General features: G+C 41.5%; 1 protein-coding gene and 1 non-coding gene across 5 annotated transcripts in view; both read right to left on the bottom strand.

Annotated features, from left to right (window-relative positions):
- LOC104669530 (serine/threonine-protein kinase DCLK2) overlaps nucleotides 1-27,214 on the bottom strand; it is a 172,289-nt gene that overhangs the window by 17,473 nt on the left and 127,602 nt on the right. For 2 of the 4 annotated variants that reach the window (XM_030913615.1, XM_030913599.1), the window contains exons 6-9: nucleotides 11,811-11,883; nucleotides 10,806-10,914; nucleotides 7,690-7,747; nucleotides 125-244 (exon numbers count right to left, since the gene is read on the bottom strand). In XM_030913615.1, the coding sequence (XP_030769475.1) occupies nucleotides 125-244; nucleotides 7,690-7,747; nucleotides 10,806-10,914; nucleotides 11,811-11,883 (360 nt within the window). Of the gene's footprint in view, nucleotides 1-124; nucleotides 245-7,689; nucleotides 7,748-10,805; nucleotides 10,915-11,810; nucleotides 11,887-27,214 lie in introns of those variants that run through there. The other 2 variants (XM_030913610.1, XR_004052254.1) reach the window with 2 other exon arrangements.
- Nucleotides 22,838-22,900, bottom strand: LOC115896172. Its single transcript, XR_004056115.1, has one exon. It is a non-coding gene; the product is annotated as a U7 small nuclear RNA (small nuclear RNA).

Below are 27,214 nucleotides of genomic sequence, written 5' to 3'. Positions count from 1 at the left end.
CACTAAAACTGGTGATTATAAATAATGAAAGTTACGAGGCAGCAATACACTTTTCTGATTAGGTCCTTCAAGGATATTGTAAATTGTGGGACTAGGCCCCAAGAAAATCTCTCTATCCTCTTACTTTGACCAATTCCATCACCAGAAAGAGCTCAGTTGCTGTTTCCATCTCCTCGACCAGCATAATGATATTGGGATGTTTCACTCGGCGCAGTATTGACACTTCATTCTCAATCAGGTGTTCCTGTCAAATGAACAGTATAGAGAGGAGATCAGAAATCACAGAACCCTCTGCTCTTTCTCTAAGGCCTAGAGGACAGCAAAACAAACACAGCCTGTGGATCTGATGCCAAAGAAAGCATTGCTCTTGGCACAAAGACAACTAAACCTGACCTTGACCTAATTGTTCCCATAGGGACAGGGTCAGTGTGAACATATTATTGACATTACCAAAAACATACAGACGCCTAAACATCCCCCAAAAGGCTCCATGGTGCTTCTGTGGCATATTAAGCATACTGTCTTCTCGCTCTTCATTATTTCTAACACCTTGAGAGGTTGTGATGCTCTTAATGAAAAGCACCACAAAAAAGCTATGAAAGCTTCAGCACACAGCTCTGTGCTTTGTAATTCAGCCAGAACCGCTTTTTGATTCCAGTATACACTCACAAATAAAGACTAGGCATATAAGAAAACTTGGCATGCTTATAGCGTATTACTTCTGGCATTAGCATTTTTAGTTTTTAAACTGTTACTAACATGAATTTGAATTTCATGCTGAAATTCATGAAAAAAAGGAACTTTCTTCCTCTATGACTGGATATGAAATCATTCACCAGATGGATGTTCCTTAACATCTTGTATTTCAGAAATCTGAAAACATACAGTACCACGGGGACCACTATTCTCATTTTAGCTCTAATCACTTCTCCTCTGAAAACACCGCCTGATTATCAATCCTGGTGAGTAATGCAGTTGGGATCAGCACTGTAGCAAAATGTTTGCTTACAGAATTAACGAATTATTCGTAATACATCAACCCATGAATCATGAACAATGATTGCCCTGTTTTAAATGAGACATTAAAACCTCTCAACATGTGTACACATGTATTTTTACACATGGATGCACGAAGTTAAGAGCCACCTCATCCTTTTGGACCATAGCTGGAAATAAAAATTATAACAAATGAATAAATAACATGTGGAGAAAAATCTGTTTCAAGCTCCTGCACATGGTAGGTTGTGTTTCTTGAGCACTGAATGCACTGTGCTTGTCCAAGCAGTCACTCAATAAATGTTGGCAAGTGACAGTGCAAATTTACTAAACAGAAGTATGGGAAAGAAAGAAACCAACATTTACTAGGAATCTAGTCACTGTTTGTTAGTAGCTGTGTAAGGTACTTGTGTAATGTTTGAACACTTTATCTTTGGAAACAGTCACTGGAGGTTGAATGTAAACTAGGTTTCTGACATCCAAGACCATCTTTCTTATACACACATTATCACCTTCCAAAGGGGAAGAATTCAGTAAATGCCAAGATGGAATTCTTCAAAATAAAAATTACAGCTGTAAGTGAAAATACTTAATTCCTTGAAAAGATAAGAGCATACAGTAGCACCACACTGACTTAGGGGTTAAGAATCACACCAGGGTTTGTGCAAGGAGGAGAATCTATGCTTCTTTTAATGAACAGGGCTAAGAAGTCTTTGACTGGCTCAGGACTCAACAAACGCTTCCAAATCTGAAGAATGGTGTTTCTGAGACCCCAGTAAACCACAGCTGGGAAGCCAAGGACAGGGTCTCCTATCCGTCTCCAAGCCCACCTGTCTAAGTTACAGAGCAGCAGACAGAGCCCCGGTTCCTCCCTTGGGAAGCAGCTGTACAGCCAGACCCCTTGTGGTCGCAAAGACAAAGAAAAGACTTGGCAAACCCTCTACATTGATGCACATATTTGAAGCTTTTGGGTCATCTGCACCAAGCATATCCTCAATCACTCTAAAAAGCAGGGTTAGATACACTTTTGTGAACATCTACAAGTAAGCACATGAATTTATTTCACTCCATGTGAAGCAAAGACAACAGTTGCTACTGTCATTAAATAGGCTTTTTATTTTAAAGTTACACAAATCTACCCCTTCAATTCTCCTCCCTGCTCCTCATTTTATCCAAAGTTAGAAGAGTCTATATATTCGCCTCTCCTTGGGGGCTGTGGTTGTGTTGCTAATTTAGTGATATCTGTAAGATAATCCCCTCACCAGCACCCCAATACCCTCTCTCAAGACTACAACTCCTCCAAGTTATTATCTTCTTCAATAAAAGGCACAACAGAAGGTCTTCTGGGATACATTGTGGAACTTCTCCTAAGGGCCACCAGCAGTGTTACCTTTCAAATATCGCAGCAACATTTCCTCCACCATCACTCATTAGTCTACTGAACTCTACTTGACAATGGCTAGTATTCTAAGCACACAGTGAATGTTTTTGTTAAAACATGGGCACTGTTAACCTTTCTCAGGCTCTTACTGTCCCTATAAAATTGTCTATGAAGGAACAATCCACTTTTGAAATGAACCATCATCAGAAGCAAAATAAAAGTACTGCATAAAAATCCTTACAGACATTATCTATTACTTGTGCAACCTATATGTAGTCTTTGTTTCTAATATGTAAAAAAAAATGCTCTAAATTTTCCAAGAGAATATTTCTAAATATAATATGAATATCACTTTTGTCTTGAGCCATGTTGAACTTACATTATTCAATCATCTACCATTATTTATGTTAAGTGATTCGTAATTCTAACTCCAAATAATTTACATATGAATCATCTCATGGCAGTGTTCCACAGTTCTGTATGAGAGTAAATGACGAAAACTGCTAACTTGGCAAAGGACACTGCCTTATCTTTGGACACGGTGATTTTTAACATACAAAGAGAGAGGGATGGGGGGTATAACAGGAGACAAAGTAACTCTCTCAAACTAGACTAATCATCTTGTCTCAACCCACCCCAGCCCATAAAGCAGTCCTTTCCTCTGTGTTCTCCATCTCATTGAACAAAACTGCTGTCCCAAGCAGAAACAGGAAATGCACCCTGATTCCTTCTTTCCTCCTCCTCCTTGTGGGTGGATAATATACCCACAGTCACCAATATCTGCCCAGTTACCTCCTTGGTGGCCTCTGAATCCAACCATTCATTCATTCAGTTCTCTCTGTTCCTCTTGCCAATCCCTTACCTCGACTTCTAGGCATTTACACAGGTAGTTTTCTTTTATTTGAGACAGAGACTCATTCTGTCGCCCAAGCTGGAATGCAGTGGTATGATCCCAGCTCACTGCAACCTCAACCTCCCAAGCTCAAGCAATCCTCCCGCCTCAGCCTCCTGAGTAGCTGGGACCACAGGTGTGCACCCAGTTAATTATTTTTTGTAGAAATGGGGTCTCGCTATGTTGCCAGGGCTGGTCTCGAACTCCTGGGCTCAAGGAATCCTCCCACCTCAGCCTCCCAAAGTGCTGGGATTATAGGCATGAGCCACCATTCCGGTCATAGTTTTATCTGGAACTTTCTTCATCTACTTCTTGGCAAACTCCTATGTACTTCTCAGGACCAAATCAGAAGGCCCCTCCTCTAAGTCACCTCCCCTGCTCACTCACAGCTGGGTCAGGTAGTCCTGTTCTCACAGCCCCGTATCACAGCTCTCATCCCACCATCTTTCAACCATTTGTGTGCTGGTCTCTAACCCTCCGGAACTGAGAGCTTGTGGAGGTTTTGGTTACCTCACTCTCCAGCAACTAGCACAGTTACTAACAAACAGCAGGTACCAAAGTGTTCATGTGAAAGAGTAGACACATCACGCACTGCACTGCCCACATGGCTTCATAGCTGGCATCTGTGTTGCTCAGAGCACACTGCTGAGGAGAAAGTGGTGAGAGAGAGAAAATGTACAAATCACCACATGGGATTTCTGTGGTAAACATACATAACAGACTGAATGATGATACCCAAATACATCAAGTCCTAATTGCTGCAACTTGGAAATATTACCTTACTTGGGAAAAGGGTTCTGCAGATGTGATGAAGGGTTCTGCAATGGAGAGATAACCCTGGATTGTCAGAGGGAGAGGGGTAAATGCCACCACAGATATTCTTAGAGAAGCACAAGGAAGTTTCACACAGACAGAGGAGAAGGCAGCGTGAAGATGGAGGGAGAGACTGGTGGGCTGTGACCACAACCCAAGAATACTGCTAGTCATGGGATGCTCAGAGGCAAGGAACAGATTCTCCCCAAAACCCCCAAAGGAAGTATGGATTTCTGACTTTCAGCCTCCTGAACTGTGAGAAAATAATTTTTGGTTGTTTTAAGCCACTAAGTTTGTGGTAATTTATTCCCACAGCCTGAGGAAACAAATACTTCCAAATATACTTCTGGATTTATGTCCTGCCCAGGCCCATGTAGATGATGGATGCAAAAATGTATACAGTAGGAAGACAAAGAAGGATCACTTCTAAGCACCAGAACAGAAATTGTACACTGTGAGAATTCAATAAATATTTATTCAGCATGAAAGAGAATATTAGAACTGGAAGAATTCTTAAATTTATAAATACCCTAGCCTTCTCAAAAGCCTCTATAAATCTGGCCCCAACACAGCTCTTGTAATAATCTTTTACTTAGAAGGGCCCAACATGCTTTCTGTCCTCTGGGCCTTTGCTCAGACTGTTCTGACCACCTGGTAGGCCGCTCTTTGACTGCTGCCTACTGAAACCCTCCCTACCCACTGTTCCTGCTCCAGCCCAAATGCTTCTTCCTCTGTAGCGTCTTCACTGGTCACCTACTTCTCTCCCACGTGCTTCCCCTGAAATCCAACATTCTTTGCAGAACTGGTATTAATATACATAACACCCTATTCTTAGCACAGTGTCTTGCAGACAGAATATGCACCAAAATTTAGGTGAATACATTAATCTAACAATGCCAGTGCATATTAAGAATGAACAAACAGAAGGCAAGAGAAAGAAAGAATGTTTCCCAAGTTCATATTACCTGAAGAAATGAATACATTGAACTTAGAGAGAGAACACAGATCAGCCAATGTACAGGCTGTGTAACCAAACAGCCCAAAATTCCACTCACAGCTCTGTCTCTGTGTGGCCTTTTGAAACCTATTTAATCTGAGTCTGTTTCCTTATCTGTAACACTGGCGCATCTGTTTTTCAAGTCATTAAAGGTAATGTGCAAAGTTCCTATATATCCAAGCCTGGATAAATAATACATTTTAACAAATAGCAGATATTATTTTCAGCATTATTAATTTTCTGTATACAGCAGGTGGCCAATACTCCAAAACAGTGACTGAATACTACCCCCTCAAATTAACAAAAATTCTCTATATAATTTTTTTCTAAAAATAAAATCTAATGGGAAAAATCAACTTATTTGTAACTAATCGAGTTTTAAAATTATAATTTTATACAGTCTTAATGTGGAAATAGTTGTTTAGATAAGCAAAATGTAAAAGTGGAAAAAGTATTTGATCATGCATTATAAAAACAGAATGACATTCAGAGACTAGAAAAAATAAGATCCAAATGTTAGAACTGACTTATCCATTTGCCTCAGCACGTAGTGTACCAGACTAAATTTTCTGCTTACAAACGCCTTTTTTTTTTCAACCATAGAAACAGCTGTTTAAATTTTAATCAGGTAACCCATGTCCTTACTATAGCACTTTTTTTTTTTTTTTTTACTGTTTTGAAAAAAATTTTAATATAGTTCTATAGAACCTGGCTCACCAAACTATGATACATTGTGCTTAAATCACACACCACCACATGGAAAGCAGAACACTTACACATATGGAGAAAAGGCTATTACAGTGAAAAATAATAGTTATATTGCTAGAAGAATAAGTGAAAGTCCATCAAATTATTTAAAGAAAATTAAGGGAAAGAAAACCTCACTTATTCAAAGGAAAAGGGGCATTTTGCACAGTCTATGCTTTAGTAATTATCACAGTATAGTTTAAAAAAAAAAAAAGGAAATGACAAATTTGCCTCCTGGATTTTCCATTCTGGAGTTCTGAGAAGATTTTTCTAAAACATTTGAGCAGAATGTTTTACATTTCCTGTTAAAAATACACTATTTTGTAGAAGTCCAATGAAGACTAGTTTAGGAGTTCATAACTATAAAATGACAATTATCAGATCAAATCCTGCTAATTATAAATTCTAAACTCCTCTGGCATATTAATAATGTTAGCAGTTAACATGTGTTGAATTCTTATTATATACTAGCACTTCTCCGTTTTCCACGGCTTAATTCAACCAATTTTCACAATAATCTTAGGTTCTAGGTGTCGATAATAACCACATTTTAAAGGAAGAAATAGAGGGATTAAATAAATTTTCCAAGAAGAGGCAGAGCCAGGAATATACTTTATAGAATTTGGCTTTAGAGCAGCAGTGTCCAGCATAAATATACACCATGATCCATATACATAACTCTAACCAAGAACCACATTAAAAAGCAAGATTTTTAAAATTATAACTTAATGTATCTAAATATTTTCATTTCAACATGTGATCATACACAAAGATATTAATGAGGTATTTCACATTCTTTTTTTAGTACTAAGTCTTCAAAATCTGGTGTGTATTTTACACTCAGCAGCCTATCTCAATCCAGACTGGCTACACTGAAGTGCGTTACAGCTGCATATGACTGGTAGCTCTGGTGTTGAATGATGCAGCTCTACGGCTTGTTCTCTTGATATGCTACCACAATGGCATCTAAAAAGGTCTTTGTCATCGCTGCTATAGAACATTTATTTTTTCAAACATAGTTAAAGTATCAGTAACTGTAGCAGCATTTTATTGGTTGATCTTTTCCCAATCCCAGATAGAGAGTGGGACAGAAGAAAAAAGTTTATCTTATTGAGGAGAGGATTCTTCACAGCATCTCTGCTCATCATGCATCAGCTTCTATTCCAAATATCTTTCCAAGGATGTTTGTCCAGCAAACACCCCTGGAACACAGAGATGAGTCTCTCTTACAGGCAAATGGCAGATTTGTTTCCTGACCAGGATAATGAAAATAATAGTCTCCTCTGAAGCAAAGATTGGGCAGGATTGCTAGCACCTCCTCCTAAGATTGAGGGTTTCCTAAGCTCAGAGTTCCCCATGACATAAACCCACTGTGTGTAAATCATCCAACTGGGCCCCTCTGCCTCACTGCCATGGGACTTGGGAGTTAAGGGGAACCAATACAAGCATGAAGCTCATGCTACCTGCTGTGCCACGAGTAACAAATTCCTTTGTCTCTGATTCAGAAATCTTGTGTTCTGCTGGCCTATATGAAGCTGGAAGGCTTTGTTAGCTTGCCAGTAAAGTCCCAGGTCCCTCACAGTTCCTAACACACCTTTTCAGTGTTGTTGGGTGTTAAAATAGGTATCTCCCAGAGGAAAGAATCTATGTTTTCTAGGTAGGACCAAGATCAAATCAATTTCCTGTTTCAGGATTAAAGTTTCTGAAAAATAGCAGGAATAAAACAGCTTGACTGGTTTTCCCACTATTACTGGTGTCTACTCCTGCTGTGAGAGTCAAGTCCCCACTTAAATTCCTTCATCACAGTAAACACCTTACCAAGGTACTCCAGTTTCTTTTACAAAAGAGTTATGCATACTATACCTTTCCACAACATTTGGCTTTGTCTATAATCTTTAGGGCAAACTCCTTTCCAGTGGACCTATGGAATAATCAGAGGAAGACCATTTAAAGACATAAATCAGATACCATCATTCCTGTTTTCTTTCTTTTTTATACTTTAAATTTGTTTTGTTTGTTTTTTGTAGAGACGAGGTCTCATTATGTTGCCCAGGTTGTTCCTGAACTCCTGGGCTCAACTGATCCTCCCATCTCAGCCTCCCAAAGTGCTAGGATTACAGGTGTGAGTCACCACACCTGGCCCATTCCTGTTTTCTTCTATAGCACAAACCCAGGAAGGAAAAACTTGGCTCTTCCTCTGTGCATTAAAGAAAATATCGGCCGGGCGCGGTGGCTCAAGCCTGTAATCCCAGCACTTTGGGAGGCCGAGACGGGCGGATCACGAGGTCAGGAGATCGAGACCATCCTGGCTAACACGGTGAAACCCCGTCTCTACTAAAAATACAAAAACTAGCCGGGCGAGGTGGCGGGCGCCTGTAGTCCCAGCTACTCAGGAGGCTGAGGCAGGAGAATGGTGTAAACCCGGGAGGCGGAGCTTCTTGCAGTGAGCTGAGATCTGGCCACTGCACTCCAGTCCGGGCGACTGAGCGAGACTCCGCCTCAAAAAAAAAAAAAAAAAAAAGAAAATATCTAGTGGAGTCAGGGAACAAAGGTACTCCCAAAATTAAAAACAAAAACAAAGCCAAACTGTATGTTAATTGAATATTCTTTCATGAATATTAACTATAATATTAAGTAACTCATATTTAAAGTATTTCAATTCTGTTACATAAGGGAGAGGCAAGAAATATTTTTCTACATGTAAATCTCAAAATAGTTCTCTTAGGAGACAGAATAAAGTTTAAAAAAATGAAATTAATGAAAAATTTTATTATCAATATATTTTTATATTAGTCCATTAACGACATTAGTCCATAATTCAAAAGTGAAAAGTCCCCTGACTTTCATTATTTCTCAGCCAAACCTTCAGCTAGGATCTGATCTGGTACCTTGTTAGTCACACCTTTAAATGCTCTTTCCTGGCACTAGAAAGATCATTCACAAGGATAAAAGAATCTTGATGTTATTATTTATTTATTTATTTGAGACAGAGTCTCACTCTGTCAGCCAGGCTGGAGTGCAATGGCGCAATCTCAGCTCACTGTATCCTCCACCTCCCAGGTTCAAGTGATTCTCCCTGCCTCAGCCTCCAGAGTAGCTGCGATTACAAGCACCTGCTACCACCACTGGGCTAATTTTTGTATTTTTAGTTGAGATACGTTTCACCATGTTGGCCGGGCTGGTCTTGAACTACTGACCTCAGGTGATTCGCCCGCCTCGGCCTCCCAAAGTGCTGGGATTACAGGTGTGAGCCACTGTGCCCAGTTATTATTTAATTTTTAATCACTTTTAAAAGAGTTTAATTTGAACTTGCCAAAAATGTCTTTTAGTTAGAAAAACCATTCAATAAAGAACACCACGGTACTTGTAGAATACACTCATTCTCTCAAGCATAGCTGGATTTGCCAGGTGGTCATAGTACACACTGATGAGGCCTGGCTTGGAAGAGTCACTTGTCCTTAAACTGTTCTCCCTATAACAAAAACTAAATCCTGCCTCAGGTTTCTGACCAGTCTTTAAAAGTCATACTTCAGATGTTTTACTTTGTTACTTAGGTGGCCGCCTGTGTATTAGAGCTAGGTAAAAGGACTCAGAGAACAAGGCATTACCTTGTGTACCAATGTAAGGAGCAGTAAAGCTTCACTGGAGATGTAACAAAACGGAAACACCATAGTTACCAAAACTTTCTGGAAAAATCTCCAGAAATGATAAAAATTATCACTTAGAATGGGAAGGATAGCAGCCTATAAACACCAAGACTCTAATCTGAACCAAGACTCTAATCTGACTCTTTTCTGGTTTGAATATTGTTTACAAAAAATCTGGAATAGGCAAAAGTAGGCTGATTGTGATTTTTTTTTTCCTTTTTTTTGAGACCGAGTCTTGGTCTGTTGCCCAGGCTGAAGTGCAATGGCACGATCTGGAATAGGCAAAAGTAGGCTGATTGTGATTTTTTTTTTCCTTTTTTTTGAGACCGAGTCTTGGTCTGTTGCCCAGGCTGAAGTGCAATGGCACGATCTCGGCTCACTGCAACCTCCGCCTCCCAGCTTCAAGTGATTCTTGTGCCTCAGCCTCCCCAAGTAGCTAGGACTTCAGGCATGTGCCACCCAACCTGTTTTTTGTTTTTGTTTTTGTTTTGTAGAGATGGGGTTTCAACATGGTGGCCAGGCTGGTCTTGAACTCCTGGCCTCATGGAATCCACACACCTCAGCCTCCCAAAGTGCTGGGATTACAGGTGTGAGCCAGTCCACCAGGCCTGGCCTGATTGTGATCTTAAACAGAGTCAGAGGTCATATATCCTGAACTACTGGAATATTCCATCAAGTATTAACTGAGAGGGAGGATTACTGTGGGAATTAAGTGATTTAATACAAGTACAGACTGAGAACAACGCTTGACACAGGTAAATATAGGAGATGTTCTTAAAAACAACTTATTCTTGTCATTCCTCTCTGGCTCATGATGAGACCCTTATATACATATCTCAGCCCAAATGCACATAAAACAGTTTTGTACTCTATGTATATACATATTATATTCTTCCTGTAGGCATGCAAAATGGCCGATCCTGGCTGGGCACCGTCACTCACGCCTGTAATTCCAGCACTTCCGTAGGCCAAGACAGGAGGATTGTTTGAAGCAAGGAGCCTAGGACCAGCCTGGCAACAAAGCAAGACCCTGTCTCTATTAAAAATTTAAAAATTAGCGGGAGGCTGAGGTGGGAGAATCATGGCACCCTGGAGATTGAGGCTGCAGTGAGCTATGATGGTGCCACTGAACTCTAGCCTGGGTGACAGAGTGAGACCCTGCCTTTTTTTTTTTTTTTTGAAAAAAAAAGGAAAGAAATGGCTGGTCCCAAGGGCAGACTCAGGGAAAAGGAGAGAGAGACTTTCCAGAAGGGCCTTTTTAAAATTAAGAATAAACTCCAAGGAAAACTGTATCTGCAGATGAACAAAGAATTGTCCTCACTGTCCACTCACCTGTCTATACACTCTTTGACCACTGCAAAATTGCCATCACCAATGACCTTTCCAATTTTGTATTTCTCAAGGAGAGTTGATGACTCAGAGCATCTGTTTCCATTTACACCTGCAAAAAGGATAAATGCAAACTCTAAAGAAAACATCAGCATTTTATACTGATTCCTACATATTTGTAAAATAGTAAACTGCGATGCATTTATTTCTAATTCTATGGTGAAACTAAATAAAATATCTGGGCACATTTCCTGAATAGAACACCCGAATCATCAGTTTCCTTTTGACTTTGTTGGTTGAAATCAGAAACCTACAATCAATAAACCTAACAAATCCCTGAAACATCAGGTGAAATAAGTGATGAGCCTTATGTAAAAAGGGTATTTCACTAAAACTTATCCAACGTTTTTTGTCGATGTTCAAGAAAGCGGCAGGGGACACAAGACGACAGAAAAAGAAAAAAATAACAAAGAAAGGAGAAGAGGATGGTGGTGGGAATTTAATCTTCAAAATGTTCAAGATTTCTCTTCAAGATTTTCTAGTAGAGAAAACTCTTAAGAGCCCAGATAAGATAGATGTCTTGTTAAGGCTAATTCCTGGCTCAAAGCTTTCTCAAAAAGATATGTCGGGGGGAGAGTTAAGATCAGCCCACTTCCCACTACATGTCCCAGTGTCCAGCACACAGAAGATACCAAATCAAGAAAATTGAGTTTTGTTATCTAATTGAAAGGAAATACATTTAGAAGTTGTGAGCAGATCACCACAAAAATAAAAGAAGCCCAAGTCTAAAATTTGAAGCTTCAATAGCCTAGTTAATGACAATGAGATTTTTCTTTATCTTGAAGTGACCCCCATCCCCACCTCTTACTAAGACCAAAGGGGCTGACAGGTGATGTGATCATGTCCCTCTTTAGGAAGATTGTAATTTAGCACAAGTGAGTTTTAGGTGAGCACCAAGTTCACGTGCATAATTTCCTTTACCAAAGTAATGATCAGATTGAGAACTACCTTCAGGGCTCATGCAACGGTCAAGTTCAGGTCCACCGTTTACATTGGAAGAAGATCTGCCGTGAGCAGAAATCTGCTGAAAGAGGAGAATGACCATTATTTATCAGGATAATTCACAAATCTTTAGCTAACTAATCTGTTGACACAGAAAATGCTTACAGAATGTAAAAACATGTCACAGAAACCGAGGAGGCATTCCCTTTCTTCTCATCTCACCTCTCTCCTTATGTACATCACACCAATGCATTTCTTCCTTAGATATTTCATTCAGATTAGACATAAGAAAAATCATCATTGTTGCCTTTTTTTGAAATTATGTTATTTTTTACTTCCATAAAAGGAATTAAAAGACTCTATGGCATCACAGCTGGATAAGATAGTTATTAGTGGCACAATAAGGCTTAGAACTATAGAGAATTCTAATGGTTCCAGGTTAAACACATGACTCCTAGGAGTTTAGTCATTTTATTTCCTCGTGATAAATGATAACTGATGGACAACTGCAATTTTTCAAAATTTAACTTTTTTGTTGTTCTGTTTAATTTTTAGCTGCTAAAATTGGAGGCAACTCCAAATCGACAGCACTCTGTGGCAGAATGTTTAAAAAGCTACAGTGTTTAAAAACAATGTCCAGAGAAGGGACGTAAAAGGAAAGCCTAAAAGAAAATCATACCATTCTCTGTTCCATTCCCCACCCACGGCCGCCACCCTGGTCCAAGTCCTTCTCCAGCTACACTTGGCGTTGCATCAAAGGCCTCTTTAGTTACTCTCAGTCTCTCCTATTCCACATAGCATTGCCAGAGAAAGTTTTCCTGAGAACAGTTGAGATATCACCTCCAGGATTCAGAAACCCCAGTGTGTCTTTGTTACCAACATAATAAGTAACTCCAAAATCTTCAGCATGGCATTCAGGCCATGATCTGTCCCGCTATCTACTTGTCTAATGTGTTTCCCACCACTTGTTCTGATGTGTTTTATACTTACAACAATTCAATTTGCTTTTATCTTTCCAAAGTTAAACTTTCAAGTCTTAATTTTCTTCTCTGAAAATGGAGATAGTAGCAGTGTCCAACCCAAAGATTTGCTAGAAAATAAAAATTAGCTTATCCCTGTAAAATCACTTTGTGTCTGACATGTAACACTAACTCAATATTAGTTTATCAGTGCCTTTTCTTAAATCATCTAGTAGAGAACCTTGAAATGAGTGATGAAGAACATGGGCTTGGTGCGGTGATGCACACCTATAATCCCAGCACTTTGGGAGGCCTTGACGGGTGGACCACCTGAGGTCAGGAGTTTGAGACCAGCCTGACCAACATGGTGAAACCCCGTCTCTACTGAAAATACAAAATCAGACAGGTGTGGTGATGCATGCCTGTAATCCCAGCTACCTGGGAGGCTGAGGCATGAGAATAGCTGGAACCAAGAGGTGGAGGTTGCAGTGAGCTGAGATCGCACCACTGGGCTCCAGCATAGGCAACAAGAGTGAAACTCCTCAGAAAAAAAAGAACAAAAGAATGTTTGTGAACTGTTGAATGTAAATGGCCATAAGAGACCTTTTGCTAAATAAAAGACAGGGTCTCACTCTGTTGCCCAGGCTGGAGTACAGTGATGCAATCTTGCCTCACTGCAGCCTCCACCTCCTAGGCTCAGGGGATCCTCCCACCTCAGTCTCCCAAGTAGCTGGGACTACAGGTATACACCACCACACCCAGCTAATTTTTGTATTTTTTGTGGAGACAGGGTCTCATTATGTTTCCCAGGCTGGTCTCAAACTCCTGGGATCAAGCCATCTGCCCGTGTCAGCCTCCCAAAGTGCTGGAATTACAGGTGTGAGCCACCATTTGGCCTGGCCAGCTAAATTCTTAATGGGAATAAAGATAAGAACATGATTTTTCTAGAAAGTCATATCTCAGAAAATAAAAAGATCTCTGCTGATCACGGCCTGCCCCAGAATAAAGTAACGGGGGAGGTGGAAAATCAACGCTCGGGAAGCATAGTGGACAGTGACCAGTGGACCCACATGTCTAATCTCACAGCCCAGGGCAACACAGCCCCACATGTTCAGGCCACAGGCAGCTGGGTGAGGCATGGTCACTGGGCAGGAGAACCACCTCCTCTCCCAGCACTCAGGCCTCAGGACTTTGAGCAGAGTGCAGGTCCCCACACTGACTGCTGAGGTCCTAAGACCTGTACCTGGGTCCCTGCTCTCCCCGAAGCCTGCTTGTTCAGATATCCTGGAAGCAGGTAATGGTCCTGCAACAAGTCCTGTTCTTGAGCTAATTTGGGTAAGTAACTGGGTTACTGCAAGCTGATGTGTTGTCTGAGTCAAGGACACTCATCACATCAGGAGGGGCTGAAACAGGCATTTTTACTTCAGTGTACATTTTCACATGGATCAGCAACTAATCGAAGTGTTTATCACTTGAGTTCCTGTGAACCACTGTAATGTTCCCAATGTTTATTTTGATTAAACCTTCACTCCCACCCTACCCAGATCCCCTGTACAGCTCAGCAATTACAAACCTGGCATGTGTTGGGATTTGTGGGTGACATTGAGTAGGGAAAGAGACCAGGAAACAGGACAAGTGATGGAAGGCTGGTCTCCAGTGACTAAAAGACAGTGGCACCTGGCCTGAAGCCTTGAGCCTCAGAAGGAAAAGGGGGCCTTGTGGGGGGGGCGGGGAGAGGAGAGAGAGAGAGACACAGAGAGAGAGCGCAAGAGCGAGCAAGACTGAGCACGGCATGGGGCCAAGCAAAGGGCCACTTTCAAGTGTACCTAACAGAGTCTCCACTAAATACCAGGAAATGCAGCTTCTTAGCAAACAGTAAGGCCAAGGACATTTTTCAAAGCTGTCAAATTAATATTTTTTAAAAGGTGTTAAGCCTCAAGTATTAAAACAAATAAACAAACAATTATGTAGCGTTAACAGGGATGGCTTATCCAATTACTTAACCAAATATCCTCCTTTATTTGAAAATATGCCTTTCCTAAAGAGAAGAAAAAAACATGAAAAAATAAAAGGGTTAATTTTATTATAGTGCAGCTGAAGAGAGAAACATAATTAGACACAGAGACAATTTTCTTTCTCCCTCTTCACTCCTCTGTAAAATCTACAGCAATGACTTGTGCTGTTTTAAGGGATAAGAAGATTAAGACACATCGTTATTACTGCTCAGATGTTTACAATCTAATGAGGAGGGACAGGTGCACCTAAACGTAAAACCATCAGCGAAACCTCTGCATTTCAGGACAGGTGCTGATGGTTACAAATGACTCTGAAGAGCCGTGAGAGGGAGCCATTTTGCTACAGCACAAATCTGAGCTTGCGTTTGAATCGCTCAGCTAGGGATTCAGTTCATTGGACCTCCCACTAATGAAGCCTGGCTTTCCAGAGGTAGAAGAAAAGCTGGGTATTCAGCAAGATCTCTGAACAGATCGCTGGCAAATGTGAAGCATCTATTGTTAAATATAAGGCAAAGCATTCCCAGTGACCTGAGAAACATGCAGACAAAGAGCAATGAAAACACAAGAAATAAAGCTATGACTTCGCACAATTCTCATCATTTCCTTTGCAAAATTTGTATATTCCCTTGTCTCCTGTAAATGAATTACTCTCTTAATGAAGCAAGAATTAAATTAGTACCAGCAAGATCAAATACGGCATTCAAGATTAAACCTGTCCCATTTCTATTGTCAAACTAACAATTTCTATTAAAATCTCTTAAAATGCTAATGAGCATTCCTGCTTCCATCAGCAACTATGATGCTGAGACAGCACAAAGAAAAGTGCCTAGATGCTGTATGCTAGCAAGGTCCTTCTCAATAAAGCATAATGGATGGCAGCATTTACAGTTTTTCAGGATACCATTCATAATTTCCAACTGGTTCAGAGAGACAGCATTGTGTTTGACAGTGGCAAGGGGATGGGGGATATATTTCCTAATGAGGTCCTGATTCTGATTGGCCAAGGAGGGAGGTTGACAGAAGAGAACCTTGAAGATATTGCTAAGTGTCTTCTCTGGGATCTGGTGCCCCTGCACCACCTCGCTACTTCTCTGGCAGCAGTGGCTCCATTTTTATTAATAATCAAGGAAGGGAAATGTGCAAGAATCCTCTTCTGCTAAAAACTTTTCTTTTTTTTATAGACGGAGTCTCACTTTGTCACCCAGGCTGAGGCAGCATGATCTTGGCTTACTGCAACCTCTGCCTCCCGGGTTCAAGTGATTCTCCTGCCTCAGCCTCCCAAGTAGCTGAGATTATAGGCACCCACCACCATGCCTGGCTGATTTTTTTATATTTTTGGTAGAGACAGGGTTTCACCATTTTAGCCAGGCTGGTCTCGAACTCCTGACCTCAAGTGATCCACCTGCCTTGGACTCCCAAAGTGCTGGGACTACAGGCATGAGCCGCCGTGCCCGGCTGCTAAGAACTCTAAAAGACTTGAAAACAGAGCAGAAGATGCTTTACAGTGCTCTCAATTGCTAGCATCATTTAAAGGTATTCATGGCTGACTGCGGACATCTGATGAAGAGCAACACTCCACTTTTCTACGTTTTTAGCCAGGGAGTCATGTCAGAGGGTCCTATGTTAAACTTCTTTGATAAGCAGATTACCACAATTTCTACAAATCTGAAGTTTAAGGAGAAATGTTAAGTACTACACTAAACTGTTTTCTGTTCTGAAATAGACAAGTCTCGAAAAAAAGTAGCAAGAGTGATTACTTACTGCATTATCGCATATTACTGTTGACTTGAGTATAATGCTGGCTACCCTTGTGCTATATTGGTTTTCCTCCATGTTCCTGGCTCATAACTCCCACAGCCCTTGTTATAATGTTGAGATGCTTTAGGTCTCAGAAAACAATCTCTTTGACCTTCTCCTGCCCTCCTTTCACCTGCCTAAGGCAGGACTCAAATCTGACTGCAGTCATAAGACTCTCATTCCAGAGGAGGTCCTGCCCCGTACCCTGAAGCAAGGAATGCTCTACAAAGAGGCTAAGAAAAATCAGAACAAACCGGCTTTGCTGGGATTAGGTCATATCCCTTTTTGTCCAGTCATATTTCTACAGGGTTGTCAATCACGCCTATGTAATGAAGCCTCCATAAAAATCCAAAAGGACAGGGTTGGGAACGCTTCTGGACAGCTGCATATGTGGAGGTTTCTGGAGGATGGCATGCCCAGGGAGGCCATGGAAGCTGTGCACGCCTTCCCCCATACCTTGCCCTATGCATCTCTTCATCTGTAGCCTTTGTAACATAATATCCTTTATAATAAATTGGTAAACACTTCCCTGAGTACAGTGAAGTGTTCAGTGAAATGCAAATTAATCAAACCCAAAGAGGGGTCATGGGAACTCCAACTTGAAGCTGGTCATTCACAAGTTCCAGAGGCCCAGACTTGCCACTAGTGTCTGAAGGAAGGTGTAGTTTTGGGGACTGGGCCCTCAATCCATGGGATCTGATGCTATCTCCAGGTAGACAGTGTCAGAATTGAATTGGGAGGACACTCACTTGGTACCTGCTGTAGAATGGATTGCTCACTTAGTGGTGGAACGAAACTCATCCCCCACATTTGGTCACAAAAGTCTTCTTCTGTGCTTATTGTTTTTTTGGTGTGAGAGCAGAGCAAAAACATGGTTTGAGAAAGTTTTTCCCTAATATTTCTTTTTCTTTTTTAATAAAAGGACAAATGAACAGAATCTAGGAAATATTTGTAGTGAGTTTCTTGAATGTGTTTTGGAAAATGGCATCACAATTCAAGTGGTAAATGGTCTACTATAAGGGTCAAGTCAGAAACATTTTCTTCCTTTTTTTTTTTTTGAGACACTCTGTCACCCAGGGTGGAGTACAGTAGCGCAATCTCGGCCCACTGCAACCTCTGCCTCCCAGGTGTAAGTGATTCTCCTGCCTTGGCCTCCCGAGTAGCTGGGATTACAGGTGTGTGCCACCATGCCTGGCTAATTTTTGTATTTTTAGTAGAGATGGGGTTTCATCATGTTGGCCAGGCTGGTCTTGAACTCTTGCCCTCAAGCGATCCACCCGCCTCGGCCTTCCAAAGTGCTGAGTTTACAGGTATGAGCCATCGTGCCCGGCAGGTCAGAAACATTTTCTATGAAGGACCAGAAAGTAACATTTTAGGCTTTGTGGGTCACAGGTTCTCTGTGGCAACTCTTTGACTCTGCTGCTGGAGTATGAAAGCGGCCATGTGGGAACAGATGAGCATGGATATGTTCCAATAACATTTATTCAGAAAAACAGGTGACTGGCTGAATTGGGGCAGTAGGCAAACTCCTGGTCAGCAAGAACTTTCTTAGGAAAGCTTTTTCTCCAAGATAATTCTTGTACTTTTAAACTCTAGAACAGAACAACCTTCAGGGTATGGTTGTTGCTATAAAGCAGCCATTCTCTTTCCTCACATCTTAGAATCACATAGGAAGATTTGAAAAATTCTATTGTCAATCTGAATCCCAAATTAATTAAAGAATCCCAGGTATCAGGATTTTTTTAAAGCTCCGCAGATGATCCAACACGCAGCCAAGGTTGAGAACATCAGTGGAGGTAGTTTCTGGCAGCAATTTTAATTAACTGTTCGGCTACCATAATCTGTGTAAGTTCACTCTGTCACTCTAACCACTGCAAGTCATCTATAGCCAAACAACCTTGCCTTTGTAAGAAAAGGAAACAGGACACCCATATGGTTTATTGAATCCTACTTTGTACCAAGTCATGAAGTGAGTATTTTGCATTGAATGAGTTAGGCATGATCATCATCTCCACTGACCTGTGAAGAAATCAGAGCTCAGAGAGGTTATGTAACCAGCCCATCATCACCACAGCAAACGTGGAACCAGAATCCAAACCCAGGCCTGACTCTAGAGCCCAAGAGCTTCTTGGCAGTTCTCACACTGCCCTATCCTCTAAGATTATGAGAAAAGTCCTGCAAGCCTATTAAACCAACTAAAGGAAGTCACCCAATTCTAGACTTGCTGATCAAAATATACACTATGGTATATGTAGAACATGTTTTATGATTATATAATTATAGTAACATTCCTGTAATTCAGTCACATGATATACAAATTGATAAATTCACAGCCTTTCCTCAATAGAATTTAAGGTAAATTTTTTCTTTAAAAAAGTAATTCTGAAGTATACTGAATTAAAAAAATACACTAGATAGTACTTGTAAATAGATTTGCATCATTGGCATTTTTGTGGTTTTAAACATTAGGAACATCGTTTCCACTAACGAGAATGAAATCCAGTGTAAAGTATTATAAATGCTGAAGTAGGAATGTACTCAAGAACAGAAACCTTTATTATTTTCATATTGGATTTCTGATAATTTGAAATACTTCAGGATGAGTAATGAGATATGAAAACAATCGGAATTAGCACCCAGAGGCTGGTAACACAGCCTGTATAGTTAGACTTGGTTTTGTTTGGCAAAAACAGTGGCACTTGAGACTTGTGGTTGGTTAACAATGGTAAACAGAATCCGCTGCCTGTACATGAATATGGTTTAAAACAACAGACAGCTCTACAGTCTATCAAAGGGGCAGCATGGAACGCAACTCCTGCTTTCCTGTTCTTCCAAAGACAGACACCACCACAGCTGACTACATGGCCTGTCAAAACCAGCAGAGAATCTCATCGCACCCCTCTGAGAAAGCCTTTCGAGTAAGGTGTTGGCTTACCGGATTGTTACTGGATTGTGACCAACAGACAGGTGGTGTGACTATGCCTACTTGCTAAAAATACCTGCATGCTTTCACTGTGAGGTTTCACTGATTTCTAGGATGCCAGAGTGATGAGAGAGGTGCCTGCCTCTTTAGTTATAACTATGGAGGCTACTATAAGCAGCCACGATGACAATCTCTAAGTCTTTAATTCCCTCCAATTACCTATAATGCACTACCAAGAAGAATTTCTGGGTCCACTTTTATGAATAATGGGGCATTTAAGTTTAACACATGGGCAGGTTGCATTCAACTGAAATTATTACAATTGATCCTATTTATACACTGATTTACTTGGTAAATCCTCCCTGCATCCTCAGAAAGATGGCTTCAGCCCAGGTAAGCCATTTACTTCCCAAATGCACCAGATTTGACTAGCAACTACAATGTGCAAATCACTGTCCTCAAAGTCTGAGATGCATTATGACTTATTTTGTCAGGGCACTTCAAAACTGCTTAGCCCCTCTTTTGGTTTTTGTTCTACAAAATCAATTACATGGAAAGATGAAGTCACTACCCACCTCTGGGGTAATGAGAAGCGGTCAATTTCTTAGTACTGAAGGTTATCAACTAGTCTTAATTACAAAAGAAAAGCCAAAGCTCCCGGGAAAGGCAAAAATGTCTAAGGTCAGCAGCTACCGTGGATTTACATTTCACAGCTTCGAAAAGAAGTGTTCAAGTTCAGAAGGTCGAAGAGTTACATTTTAGCTCTGCCAATCAGGATGAGATACTACCAGCCCTTTCATCACACTTCACAAATCTGGAAAATCTTTCACCACTAGCAGACCCAGGAGACATCATCAGATAAAATATCAGCACATCAGACAGTTCATAATCTCAAGATGTTGGATAATGTTTCACATGTACTTTTTTCTTCCTTCTTTCAACCGGCAAGAATGCTCACAGCAGACAGCCTCCAGGCATACACTTCAGCATCAAAACACGAAACATTTTATCCCTCAGTGTCCACAGATGTGCTGTGACTCTGAAGCCTTAAGTTACTACTGCCTTAAAAGTCTTAAACTGGAACATGAATGATGAATTAAAGTTCAAGGAAATGCTTTCTTCATCCATCTGGCAGCTGATGACACATTTACTACTCTTTATTGCCTATCTGTCCCAAAGAAAATGCTGTGATTTAAGCATAGCAAATATTCCTATGGGAAAAGTTATCAGCTAGATTGAAGAGACTCTGAGGGACTTGCACAGAGGGAACAGAAGATCATAGGCTGGGGTCAAGCAGAAAAACAGAGAATCAGGAAGACGAGCGCATTAAAAGAAGCAAACGATGTCCGCTGGGGTGGGATTCTAGGATTTGAAGAGGACGAAAAAGAATGAGTAGGGAGTCATCAGTCTGAGGAACAAAAGGACTGGAAGGAGAACAAAGCAATAAAATGGATGGGGTGAGACTCTGGCAGCCCTCAAAATAGAGGATGGACAGGAAGGTTGGAAAGGACAGGATGAGGAAGCTGGAGCAGCCCAGGGCAGAAATTCTGAGTGGCTAATAAAGAGATGAAAATGGAGAGAAGGCTGGTGTGACTGCCAGACTCCACAACAGCCCTCGTGAGCCCCACCTCCTGTTTTTCATGCCCTTGTGATCAATCTCCCCATGATGAGTTGGGCTGGTGTGTGACCACCAAGATATTATGGAAGATATGGGGTCTGGCTTCCAAGGCTAGGTCACAGAATGGACAGCTTCTGTATGGCACTCTCTCTCTCTTTCTTATCACTGGATTCTGGGGAAAGCCACCTGCGATGTTCTGACGAAACTCAAGCCAACTTATGGAGAGGTCCACATGGCGAGTAACTGAGGCCTTCTGCCAACAGCCAGCACCAGCTTGCCAGCAAGTGAATGAGTGACCACAGAGGGGGGTCCTCCATTCCCAGCCAAGCCTTTAGGCAGCTCCGGCCTGGAACGCATCTTGACTGTAACCTCATGAAAGATCTTGAGCCAGAACCACCCAGTGAAGCTGCTCCTGAATTTCTGACCCATCAGAGCTGTGTGTGAAAATAAATTTTTTACTTTTGTTTTAAGCTGCTAAGTTTTGGGATAACCTTTTTTTTTTTTTTTTTTTTTTTTTTTTTTTTTTTTTTTGAGACAGAGTCTCATTCTTGTCGCCCAGGCTGGAGTGCAATGGCGCAATCTTGGCTCACTGCAACCTTTGCCTCCTGGGTTCAAGTGATTCTCCTGCCTCAGCTGCCCAAGTAGCTGGGACTATGGGCAGAGGCACATGCCACCACACCCAGCAAAGCTTTTTATTTTTAGTAGAGATAGGATTTCACCATTTTGCCCAGGCTGGTCTCAAACTCCTGACCTCAGGGGATCCACCCACCCTGGCCTCCCAAAGTGCTGGGATTAAAGTCGTGAGTCACCGTGCCTTGCAGGAATAACCTTTTTTTTTTTTTTTTTCCCCTGGAGACAGAGTCTCGCTCTGTTGCCGAGGCTGGAGTGCAGTGGTGTGATCTCGGCTCACTGCAACCTCTGCCTCCTGGATTCAAGCAATTCTCCTGCCTCAGCCTCCCAGGTGGGATAACCTGTTTGTAACAGAGTCATCTATAGATTACTGATAGGGTTGGAATATGTGAAGAGGGCAGGAAAGCAGAGATGAAGGGAAAGTTGAGAGGAAAAGCTGGTGATAGAAAAGCAGAGGAGGTAATAAAATCTGGAGTCTGACTTCTCTCACTTCCTCTTTCCCCCTTGTACACCACTGCATGTTAGTTTTTTGTAAGTGAAACTGCCTTTATGTGAAAATGGAACCTGGAAATGCCAAGGTGTATGGTAAGAGAGAATAACAAGACTATCCTGACTGCTTTCTCCACATTTAATCCATCTCAATCCTGTGTGGCAGGTCCTGTTAATCCCTTTTTTCACAGATAGGGGTGATGTGACTTGCCCAAGGTAAAACAGCTTAAAAGTGACCATGCCAAGATCAAACCCAGGCACTTGGACTTCACGTGGTTTTTTTCCATTTTTAATGTTAAGTCGGAGTCTTGCCCTATAGCCCAGGCCGGAGTGAAGTGGCAGGATCTCAGCTCACTGCAACCTCTGCCTCCCGGGTTCAAGGGATTCTCCTGCCTCAGCCTCCCAAGTAGCTGGGATTACAGGCACCCACCACCATGCCTGGTTAATTTTTGTATTTTTCATAGAGATGGGGTTTCGCCATGTTAGCCAGGCTGGTCTTGAGCCCCTGAACTCGTGATCCGACCACCTTGGCCTCCCAAAGTGCTGGGATCACAGGCGTGAGCCACCGCACCTGGCCCTAAATGTTTTAATAGATTTACCTGCTTGGAGTCTTCTGGTACCACCAGAAACCCTGCTAGACAAATTCTAAAAGGGCTGTCACATTTCACATGCTTTTGATCACCATCCTGTGTCCGTTTCCAAATAGAGGGGGCAGCAAAGGAGGGAGGGAGCTCAGGTCTCCCAAAGTGCTGGGATTAAAGGCGTGAGTCACCGTGTCTTGCCAGAATAACCTGGTGTAGCTGCACACCAGGTGGCACCGTTCCCACCTTAATAATCTGGCCCAAGTAGACGAAGACTTTTGTCTTGATAACCCTCAGCTTAACTAGAATAGCTCAGAATAATCACAAAAAAACTTTAAGCATTAGAGGACAAAAGGAAAATAAACCAGAGTCTCAAGGAGCTTTGTAGCCTCATAACAAAGGCATAGTACAACTTGGCATGAATTGTCCTTACTTCATAAGTCCCTGGGCTCCCCATGTTCCCGGCTGTGGGAGGCAGCCTGGAGCCACTGAGGTGAGAGAGGCTGTGTGTGGCCTGCAGAAATGCCTCCTCCCTAGGTGACCATCACCAGGAACAGCCCTGACCATCAGGAAAGCCAGATTCCCTAAGTTCAAACAGAAGCAAAGCCAAGTTATAATACCTAGGAGTTAGGTTCTGGGGAAGAGGCCTAACAGGGACCTGCTGGGTGGCCTTATCCTTTAATAACTAATTTTACCAACTTTTGGTCTGATCATGTTGTTTCCAATCATTTAAGAAGACTGGTCTTGCTTTCCCACTGCGTCCTTGGGGCTAGTAGTGTTTATGAGCATGGGCTCAACACCCAGCTATGCCACCATACCCACAGTGTGACTTCATCACAGGCCCACCACAGAACCTCATCCCACATCCCTGTAACCCATGTATCTGCTGAACCTGGACTATGCTAATTCCAATCTATACCAATCTTGACAATACTCAGCTCCACTGAGTACTGTCTTCCAAAGAAAACCAAAAACCCTAAGTTATTGTGAACTCTGTGATTTTACTAAAGCTTTATGGGGTTAGGTGGAAATAATGGGCACAGTGTAGACAGTTTCACTTTCAAGGAGCTCCCATTAGATACCTATTAGCATGCTTTTCCCCCAAGCCTCTCAGGAAAAGTTGCCACCAGGTATTTTTCTCTGTCTTTCCACCCCATTCACCCAGCCTCCTCCCTAGCCCCAGGATTTCCTCCCTCTTTTTCCCACACCTCCCCCCACCCCCATTCCCCTCCCAATCTCTCAACCCTTTCTTGTGTGGAGCAAATGTGTTACTCGGGAGGCTGAGACAAGAGAATCACTTGAACCCGGGAGGCGGAGGCTGCAGTGAGCCAAGATCACACCACTGCACTCCAGCCTGGGCGACACAGCAAGACTCTGTCTCAAAAAACAAACAAACAAACAAAAAACAAAACAAAACAAAAAGTCAGTTTCTCTATCTTGAAGACTAAACAAGGTTTGAAACTACTTCCAGTTTTCACACTCTATGGTTTTAGGTAACTACTGACAAAAACTCTTTTATGACCAAAACTTCAGTCAGGTTCCTCCGAGTCCTCTGCTTGACTAGGCCCAACCTTGGGTTTCCCTCCCTGTCCCTGCAGAACAGGCTGAGGTCTGAGCAAGATTCCTGTTAAGTCAGTTTAGGGGAAATCCCCTGTACTTGGTGTCTGAATCTGATGTCAGATCACCCCCAGCCTGCCTTCAGCAATAAGCCTATCAAGTCAGTTGAGCCGGAAGCCTCTTAGGCTGGATGGTTCCTCTAATACTCTTCCATCTGCTGATTCCTACCCTGCTCCTTCGTTATAAATCCCCACTTTTCCTTGTTGGAGCTGGATTTCCTCTTTTCCTCCCTGCAAGGCTCTACTATAGCGGTCTCTATACCAACTGCCAGGGACCACCCCCACTCTTTGAATCAAGTCTCCCTTATAGTCTTTAACAAGTATCTGGAATAATTAGTGTTTTTCCTTTAACACTACTTGAACAAAACAAATATATAATCAAGATACCACTAACTCTCAGTTGTCCTAACGTCTTTCAGTTCTAGGTTTAAGGAACCTTAATTACTTGGTCGCCACCCTATTTCTTACATGATCATCTGCAAAAAAAAAACTATTCACAAGTTGAAGAAAGCTTTTCTTCTGCTACTGGCTTTTGTCCACCCCCTCAAAGAACACAGTCTTGGCAGAATCATCTTCCTCCTAAGAGTACTGAGAAAACTACGAGTACTTTTTGTGGAGAGCAGGGTAGATTGCCTATTTTTTATATCTTTCTTAATGAGCAAACCAAAGGGCCACTAACAATCCATGATCAGAGATTAAACATATCATCCTATTTTCATTTTCAGTTCTTTCAATGCCCCCACCAAAATATTAAAATAATTCCCAGACATGGATACAAACAGGGAAAAACTGTGACAGAACATCAAATTCTGCTTACCCTTAACCTTATTTAGTTCCCTAGTGAATAAAATCCAGATAGTAAAAAAAACCAGCAATGCCAAAAGCTGTGTCCTGGCAGCTAGAGAGACTGTCAGCTCCTGCACATGCTGTCCTGGCTCGGTTTGCTTGCTTTTATCAATTCTCTGATTCTCTGGAAAAACATTATCTATCCCCCAAGGCCATTAAAGCATCTAACTAGGATAAATAGTGGTAACGAGTTCCTGCCCATGAAAAACAATCCTCCATTCTCAGACATTCCCTCTTAACTGATCTTAATAAGCGATTTTAAATGAAGGGAAGGGAAACGCACAGTGCTAACACACAGTAATTATCTGTAATTCCTCATCTGTCATGCCACCGAAGAGAAAAAAATAAGTTGGTGCCTTGCAATGACATCAAAATTAGGGTATTTGGTACAGTAAAGTAACCTGACTAAATTGCATTATTTAAAAAGCAGGTTTTCATCTCAATGACAATATATACTACAGATTATGGGAACTGTAAGGAGATGAAATTTCCATAAGGCAGGACCCATGAGAATAGGCAGTTGTTAGAGAGCTTTGGGATTGTGGCCTAAAAGCTGAATCAGTGTGGCAGAGACATTAGTTACTCCTGTTTAATGTAAAATTCAGTGGTTTTACATCAGCATTGAAGTAAAAGCCCAAAAAATACACTTCCTAGCCTTTTAGTTAGGTTTTTCTGCAAGTTAACAGAACTATATTCCTAGCATTTTAGAGCTCATTTAAAATCAAAAGGCCTTGTTTTACAAATAAGAAAAAGAAAACCCAGAGGAGGTATCATAGCTGTTAGCAAAGCCCACAGGCCTCAGGCACAGTGGTGGAGAACAGGGGGTGGTCCTGGAAAGATGACTGTTCTTTATCTTACTTATAATCTTATCTTCAATCTTGACCAGTAATCAGCATTTCCCTTAATGAACAAATTAGTCTTCATTCCTCTTGGTGTGAATAAGTAATCCTTGAGCATTTACTGTGTGCTAAATGCTGGGGTTACTATAATAATTACGATACACCTAGCATAGAAGGAACAATTTTACTTAATGTCTCAGCAATAACACAATTTATTATGTCTTAAAAATTCCATTAATCTTCACAAAGGTGAGTGATCCTGCACAAGTATGCATGCATCTGTGAAGTAGGTGTGTGCACAGAATATTAACATGTATTTCCTTGAAATGGTTAGCTGTCCTGTCCTGAAGCTATAGTTAAAATTACTAATAAGCAGCACCAACTAGCCTAGTGGCAAAAACAGAAAATGACAATATTGGGTTTGGAGTTGAAGATGAACTAGGAAGATGGGAGCTGGGGTTACCAATGGGTAACAAAAAATGGGGAAATGACCAAGACCCAGAGTAAGCAGGCACTAAAGTGTCCCATCTGATCCCCCAAAGCGGCCCTTCGTCAAGGATCTCAGCCCCGCCTGGGGCAATGGCCTGGGAGAGAAATATGAATGACCTTGGCATGTGGCTCACTGGAAAGGTTATCCTAGATCTGCCCTAGAACAATTAACCAGCTCTAGGAGCCCCGTGCTTTTGCTTTAACAAATGATGAAACAACAAACCTGAGAAGAGGTAAATCAACTTATTTTTATTTTAGTTCTCTTGAAAGTTACCTCTATTAATAACAATGTACTTCCAATCTGTTCCAGGGAAAATAGGAGAAAAATCTGAAAATAATTAGCTTACTAGTAATTTTTAATTTATATAACTTTTCTGGGAATTGATAATTTAAAAGTCGACTGAAATCACATTATGAACTGACTTACGTCAAGTCAGCACTTCAGAAAAATGCCTGCTTCTTTTGATAAATATAAAGAACTTTCAGTAATTACAAGTAGGTGAGAGCTAGATACTCCCTACTTCCAAACGTCCTACCAGTCTCAGCCAAAATTCTGCCAAGGATAAGCAAGCAGGCACAAAAACAGATGCTCTGTCCTTTTCCAGAAT

Source organism: Rhinopithecus roxellana, chromosome 2 (assembly GCF_007565055.1).
Source record: "Rhinopithecus roxellana isolate Shanxi Qingling chromosome 2, ASM756505v1, whole genome shotgun sequence".
Lineage (NCBI taxonomy): Eukaryota > Metazoa > Chordata > Mammalia > Primates > Cercopithecidae > Rhinopithecus > Rhinopithecus roxellana.
This window is presented reverse-complemented; position numbering and strand designations above follow the sequence as displayed.